The sequence below is a fragment of the Ambystoma mexicanum genome, chromosome 9, assembly GCF_040938575.1.
Source record: "Ambystoma mexicanum isolate Mex_15411 chromosome 9, UKY_AmexF1_1, whole genome shotgun sequence".
In the NCBI taxonomy this organism is placed as follows: domain Eukaryota; kingdom Metazoa; phylum Chordata; class Amphibia; order Caudata; family Ambystomatidae; genus Ambystoma; species Ambystoma mexicanum.
In genome coordinates, this window is record NC_090931.1 from 887,073,976 (window position 1) to 887,082,053 (window position 8,078).

Sequence of the window (8,078 nt, forward strand, 5' to 3'; positions counted from 1 at the left end):
CAGGAAGTGGCAGGAGAGGACTTTGAAGGAACCAATGTTGTTGATGTCAAGTCTGGTGCAGGGCCACAAGGTCTTGTGTATGACTGCAAGGCCTCCACCTGTCTTTTTTGGCCGGTCTCTGTGTTGAATGCTGTAGGCCTCTGGGACAGGAATGTCTAGGATGTGGGTGGAGATGAGTGTCAGCCAGGTCTTGGTGATGAAGATGGCAACAAGGTTGTGTGTAGTGATGAGGTCGGTGATGTCTGCTTCATGGATGATAGCTGAGCGGACATTGGGAGCATCAACTTCCGTGTTGTGGACGGTGAGGGGGTATTGATGGGCCTGAGGCTGATGTAGGTGAGGTTGCTGCATTGCAGAGTCCATGTCTTAGAGGGAGGGCGATGTTGTTGATGTTGGCATTGCCTGGTGATGGTGGGGAAGACCTGTGGGGACGGAGAGCGAAAACACATGTCAACGTGTGCTTATCTGATGTCTGAGCACAGGTTTGGGCCCTGGGTCATGCCGGTTCGAACAGGTCTGAACAGGTCCAAACAGGTGCAAACAGGAATTGCCCTTTTCAATAACTGCCCTTCACTTCAAACGCCTGGATTAGAGACGCCCTTGATCTAAGAGTTCAGAGCGGAAAGGAAGAGGCAGGGCTAAGAAAGTGGGTGGAGGTTAGGCCAGGTGACATAGATCCTCTTGCACCTGCTCACCAACCCACAAATACAAATGAGCATCTCCAATGCAAACATTGAAATCGGCCTTTGGATCTCCGGTCAGCTCCAATTGAAAATAAAAGGAGAGACCATCTCCAACTTATGGCCACACCACTAGGTTTCTTTTGGGCACACTAGCCTATGGCCCCTTGATATGCTGCCCCCATAGGTTTCGTTGGGGCTCACTAGCCATTGGTCTTCGGCCATGTCCACTTTGCATATTGCATTATTCGATTCCTTAAAGTATCCCTCTAGTCATAGCTTTCGGCAACACTCATTACACCCACACCTCACTGTCGCCTTAAGATTCCCCTTTTTCAAACTCTCTCTTTTAGTTAAAAACTTTTTTCCGTTAACCACGGTTATCATTGTTCTACAGGTAACTGTGTAAATCCGTGAAAACGCCCTTGATCCGCCCCATCCCCCCAGACGGGAAATATTGAAAAAGATTTGTTAAAAAATGAAGAAAACCCTTTTAGGAAAGCAACAAAAACACAAAATTCGGCGCACTTCCCTGTCAATGCAATCCCTCCCCTATCCACTTCCCGCCTGACCTTCTTGCCCTCTCTCCCAAGGCTCGCAATTCTGGAGCCCTCTTGGATAGCAACCTCCAACTGCAACAGTTCATTATCTCTGCTGCTCATATTAACCTATTCAACATTTTGAAAATGTGTCCTTTTCTTAATAGCCAGTTACAAGAACTCTAATCTCCATTCTCGTGCTCAGCAGACTTGACTACTGCTCAAGCTTACTGCTCTGCCTTCCTCTCTACTCCTACACCCCTCAACCTTGCTAGCCATTTGCAACCTACCCAGATCGTTCCCCACTTCTACCTACTGGCAACATGCTAGTTGGCTCGCAGTGCACAACTGCTCTCTTTTCAAGTTCCTTCTCCTAGTCTACAAAGCTATCAATGGTCTTGCTCCTCAGTGCCTGTGTGGATGTATCTCAGTTTACTCAGTATCTCGGTCCCCCTGAACCTCCACTGAACTCAACCTCACTGTCCTATATCCTCCAAGTGACTCCTCTCGTTTTCACTCTTTCACCCTACCCGTCCAACTCCATTGGAACCCACTGCCCATAACAATCAAAGCCAGCCCAACTGTGGATCTCTTCAAAGCTCGGCTTAAACTTTACTTACTTGATAAAGAAGGAGATTCCACTTCCCTCTCTCTCCATCGTCCCAATCTGACCCCACCACTGCCTCCCCTAATGCCTAATAATGTCATTCTGTATAGTCAAATAGTACTCTTTAGTCTGAATCACTTGCCACCGAAGGTCAATGTTACCTTTGTAAGTCACTGGTCTCCTTATATATATATATGTATCTCCTACTTTTTTACACCCTGATAAACTGGCTCACCACTTATTCTCGTCTTTGTGCTATTGTACAGGCACCCTTCGTGTGAGCGCCTCATCCATCTATAAATGTGTTATTGTAAATCATTTATGATCAAAATTGACTTGCTTGTTCTTCAAATAAATACAAAGTTTTATCTGTGATTATCGTGATAAAAGAAGGATTGGAATAGTGAGGGTACATGCAATAGGGATAACTCACAATGAGCACTGGCAATCCTGCTAGGCCTTTTTTGGGTTTTAGGTGGAGGCAGGGAGAATGGTAAGGAAAAGTCTGCAAGAAGGAACCTCCTTACTGGTCTCTGCTGTTCACCTAAAGTTAGATTTAAAATTGCAGGAAAACATGCATAAGCTCATTTTGGAGGTACCCTTAGTAAATAGAGGCATATCTTAAAGGCTCCATTCACCCTATCGGGAATTTCCATTGTTTTTGAAGGTGGAGAGCAAGGGCATAACTGAAGTTACCTTTCCGCCTCCCATTTGCCCTCCGCCTTAAAAAATAACTTGGTTTCACACCAGCATGACATTTTCATGTTGCCGTGAAATCAATAATTTCCTATGGAAAGTGCTTGCTTTTTCACCAGCAAAAATCAGGTCGTTTCCATAGGAGATTATTGTAATCACAGCTCCCATGGTAGGCAGCGTTTACAATTACAAACAAACACGGTCTCACATGCCAGCGTGTCACACAATGCTCATTTTTCATTGTGAGTGCCGCTTGTCATGATATGATATGGCATTTGTAACATGCCTATACACAAGTGTTTCAAGGCCCTCACAATTACAAGTAAAGACGCATGCCAGGCAGCAATTACTTCATTTGCACTGCAGAGTACAAATGTGAAGGGGCAAAAGGTGGCGTACACACTTGTACGCCATCTTTTGCCCTTTACATTTGCACCCCGAAGTGCAATTGACAAACATTTGGTGGTGGGGAACTGACTACACCGCAGTGCAAACGTACCAGGTCCCTGCTGTCATAGTGTTTCCAGCCATTGTGTCCCATAGCTCCAAAACCCAGTGGAGTAACTTTGCTGAAAATGTTGGGGGGAACATGACAACTGAAGGAAAGCGGTGGGGTGATGGGAGGGTGGATGGTGGCTCTGAGGGATTGTTTCGGCCAAATAGTTTAAAAACATTTGGTTGAATGGTAGATTTGACCAAATTCGGTCACCGCCATTCGTTTGAAGCTGAAGATACTGAACATGAAGAGCAATGGGTTCAGGGGTGGCCCCCTCAGCCCTCGTTCAGTATTTTTGGCTTTGGCCGTTGCGGGTGTGTTCCCCGCTTCCTCAGCATTTGTGGCAGGGGACTCAACAAAAAAAAGAAGATGAGGGACGCTGCAGCGTCAGATCCGATCTGCGTTAAAGGGATGGATCTGACGCTGCATGTTACAGGAGAGGCAGCGGATGGAGAAAAGGTAAGTGGGGGGGTTTATGGGTGTACTGGCAGTTTGAGGGGACATGGGTTTGTTTTTCTGTACAGAGGTAAAAACGTATTTGCAGCGAAAAACACTAAACTACTACAGCACAAGAGTCCATTGCTGACGCTCTGTTATAACTTTCATAAAACAGGTGGTGTATCTTTAAAATTCAATTGGGCCCCACACATCTTCAGCCGGCCTGCCGTGCACCCAGTGACTCAACATAACATTCACAAACTTAATTCCACTATTACAAACAATGCATTATTTATCATTCATTCAGACACAAAAATCAGCACACATATGTGCTCACACTCTCACTCACACACAAATGCACCCAGCACCTCCACTGACGTACACTGTGTGCACACAACATTTAGATGTGCATTTACAATAACACATGGAAACGGTGGTGCCTCGTACATTGAGCAGACCAGACTTTATCAACCCCTGATACCTGACATTTTGGGCTATGTTGACTTGACCTAGCTGAACTATACAGCCATGGCCGAAAGGACCAGATTCACTGGAATGTCAGCAATTTGCCTGATTTGTCCTTTCATTCAAAGGCAGAAACCATTGGTTAATGCAATGCAGTGGGTGACCAAGCATAATTGATATGGATTTTTAAATGCCATATATCTTCAAACTTGGGTTCTGCACAGCGCCTTATATGTCTACGTGCTGATAGATTTTTCTACAAGATTCTGACTGATTAAAGGTATGTTTTCCTGTGTACAAATGGTTCCAAGCAGTGGCGTACCGAGTGGGAGAGTCACAAAGGTGTGGTCAAGCTGCCCCCCCCACAGCTCTTTTAAGAGCCAGACCAGGACATTTGTCATTGGGACACATCTCCCATTTGGCACCTCAAAAGGGGTGCCCAACAGCAAAAGTGTCCCGCTGGCAGGGCAATGTGTGCTGAGCAATTCTTGCTCAGCATGCTCATTGTCCTGGCAGCAGGACAATTCACCCGTTCCGAATGGTAGAGGTGTCCCGCTGCCAGGATAATGTCCCAAGGAGTATTACAATGTGAGCCATTAGGCACTGACAGGAGGGAGGGGGGTTCTACTATTAGGGACTTCTTTCCATTGAGAAATGGGAATGGGAGGGAGTCATCAGAAGTGAGAAGGGTGCATAATGCTGCATGCTTTATGAAATAATGACGATGGCTTTAAAACCCAAGGAGGATGTGTTAGGCTCACATTAATCTGCATGATGTTATTGTGACTGTGCATGCAGAATGAGGAGAATGAAACTAAAGCCATTCTCCCATTTCTCAACATATTCGCGGTAAGGGTTAACGGTCACCGGTAATGCTACCGGTGACCGTTAACCCTTACCGCCTTACTACGAGTTCCCTTTGCGGGACCCGACTTTAACGGCTGGTTTTACCAGCCGTTAAACTAGGGTGCCGCAAAGGGACCTTGGTGCTAATTACGGTACCGCAATTTGCGGTACCGTAATTAGCGCCTTCCCCATTCCCATTATGCCCTATGGGGGCAAAAATGGGGAAGGGCCTTGGTGAATGGGGAATTACCGCCCCCGCTCACCTTGGAGTAGGGCGGTAATTCCGCCATCCACCAAGGCGGACACGGTACAATACCGACGGCAACCCTGGCGCTAATAGCGCCATGGTTACCGCCTTCCGTGTAATGAGGCCCATTGTATATAGTGTATGGTTAGTTTACTATGAAAGGCTAGTTTGTTATATAATGTGGTTTGCTGCTTCCAATGCATTGCTGTACATAATTATATGCTATATGTATTATATAAATAATAAGCACATGGAATGTAAAGCACCTTAATAAATATCTATATCAACTAAGGCTGGAAAGATGTGCACGGTCGCTTACATTGTCCACATCCCAGTTTCACCATTTAACCAAGTGTGTGATCCTGTGCAAATTATTTAATCACATTGTGCCTTATCTGCAGCTCTGTAAAGTGATTCTGGTTCACTTCAAAGCTTATGTTAATGTATCATGCTATTATAATGGAAACACCTAATGACTGTAGAGTTGCTCCACATATAACAATAGTGCAATTTGGGTATTTTGCACCACAAAGTTATTTGTCACTTGGCTTATTTATGGTAACTTATTCTAAAGTCACTTCCATGGTGCCTCCAAGTATCAAAGACTGATGATGCACCTTGCAATGTCCTTATCTGTGAAGTCCCTTCTGTTGGTGCAATCCATATGCTAATTAGGAAGTGTGCATGTATTTTGCCTCAGAGGGCTTACACAGAGCTCCCTGATAAACAAGCACAAACACAATAAAAAAACTTTTATTTAAAAAAAAAAGGTACCTCTGCTCTGCTTTCCAATGCCGCTCGGGCCACGTCTCATGTCACACCAACCTAACCTCTTCGTACTCACGCGCCAGACAGAAACCAGGAAGCTGAATGAGCTTCCTAGTTCCTGTCTGTGTGTCGCACGAACACAAAGCCGGAAAGCGATGCTCTGTGCCGCTGGCCCCCAGAAGTGCTGCTGCTAGCGTGACAGCACAGACGCCAGGCCCTGTAGCACTCTGTTCAGCACCCTGGCTGCTGACCTTGAGTCAGTCCAGCCAGGGTGAGGGACTGAGCCATGCAGGGCATCCCGACCCTGAATGTGTTGCAGCGCAGCTGCCAGGCATCTCTGCATTATGTAATGAGCAGCGCAAGCCTTGATGAGCACCCCAGCCGGGCTTGCGCTGTCCAATTACATAATTGATGATTGCGGCCCCCCTGCCCTCCCTCCAAAAGATGGGGGGGGACAAAAAGGCATGCTACAGAAGTTGGGGGGGACAAAACTCCCTGTCCCCCCATATAATTACGCCTATGCCAAAACCTGACAGTGTGGGTGCATTGAAGGGGAAACAGTAGTGATGCAGTGACCTGTCTGTCTTCGATCTAGAAGGATCTCTGGAAAGGTAGCGCCGCCTCCATCCCTGGTGGTGGTATAGTTCTATGTAACATTTTAAGACGCATGGCAGAATGGAATCACTGCTGGCCCATTGAGATTTTTAGAGCTGTTGTTGCTGCTGGGATATTGTCGACTGCGGGTATACAAGGAAAATGAAAATGCTTGACTCTTTTCCATCACTTTTCCCCTTAGATCCTGTACCACCACATCCCCATTAAATCGGCCCTAATGTCTTCTTTTAAAGAGGTCACCCACCTTACATGCCCTCCCAATGTTGATCACTCTCTTGTAGAGTCTTTCTCCTCTGTCAATGTTCCCATCAAGCAGTGGCATCTACTTCCGCCCATGGTGGATAAGAGCGACTTACCTGTGGCAGCGTCTTTGCCTGCGCGCAGTTGATTCCTCCTATGAAGACCATGTTGGGCATCACTGGACGTGGGAACTCAAACACAAAGTCGTATCTCACCAGCCAGACCGTGGCTCGGCTGAAGAGCTCCTTGTAAGTCACCTCCTTATGAAGGAAGGTTCTAGCAAGATGTTCAAAGGGAGAATAAAGAGTATAGCAAAACCAGTAGTCGGAGAGCGCCACCATCACGTTTTTTATCCGCTGAGCGAATGTCATGTGATCTGTGTTGGAGGACATTGCCTTTGGAACATACGAGAATGGACTAGGGCTCTGGGATGCCGTCTCATCCATTCCACCAAGTATAGTACGCAGAAAGTACACAGTGGGGAGAGACAGGTACTCAGCGACGATCGTGCCGCAGGGGTAGAATGGATCCATCAACAGAGCATCGAATTCCATGCTCCTCAGGTACGCCATGAGCTCCTCGTCGTGCAGGAGGCGCGCACACGCAGAGATCATCATGTCAGTGACATTGGTCATTATTCTGTTGAGGGCAAATATCTGTTCTAGTAGAGATTGCTCAGCAAACGCGCCAAGCCCAACTGCCATCACTGCTCCATCAAAGTGCTCCTTGTCGAATGGTACTGAGTAGGTCTTCAGGGTGTACCTCTCAGAGCCACCCAGGGCAATGCTGACTTCCGGCACCACCACCACAACCTGGTGCCCTCTCCTCCCAAGCTCCTCGGCGACTAGGCGCATGCTGAGCCAGTGGCTGCCATCCTGAGGCACCACCAGCAGCTTCCCGCCATCGATGGACGCCATCAGCCCCAGAGCCAGGAGGAGCTGAAGGGCAGCCTTGGCTGGGCGAATGGATCTAAACCCGTCTTCCATCTCCTCACTGATGCTTGAAGGGCTGTTCAGTGCCGAGCGCAGTCCAAAGGTACAGTGTTATCGCAACAAATACAACGTGCAGGTCACTCCCTCTCCCTGCTCGTCTGCCCGCAGTCTGAGGCCGGTTACAAATACTTCAAGTTCACAGTGTATTGGAAAGCATTTGGTAACGGTAAGAGAGTAAAGGGTTGGTTCGCAAACCTGTTTGACACGCCCGGGGCACGTTTCATCTGTGGGAACGTGCCCACTAAAGTACACTCCGCGCCCACAGTGCCAATAAACGCAGGGAGTCAGCCCTGAGCTCGGTGGTGTCGCCTCACCCGTAGCGCGCGGAAGTTGCTTCTGCGAGACTACAGTCATCCCTTCAAAAAGCTGTATAACAAATCAATAAATGCATTAAACATGTTGGTTCCTTTGCCAGGAAGCTTTGTTTTGTGAGGCCAGTCGCATGTTAA

The 8,078-nt window shown here is 47.4% G+C and overlaps 1 protein-coding gene across 1 annotated transcript in view; it reads right to left on the reverse strand.

Moving 5' to 3' along the window:
• LOC138488740 (UDP-glucuronosyltransferase 1A1-like) overlaps window positions 1–7,741 on the reverse strand; it is a 428,922-nt gene extending 421,181 nt beyond the window's left edge. The window contains exon 1 of the mRNA XM_069615999.1: window positions 6,754–7,741. Coding sequence (XP_069472100.1) covers window positions 6,754–7,623 — 870 coding nt within the window. The 5' untranslated portion in view covers window positions 7,624–7,741. The remainder of the gene's footprint in view (window positions 1–6,753) is intronic.
• Between the last annotated feature and the right edge of the window lie 337 nt (window positions 7,742–8,078).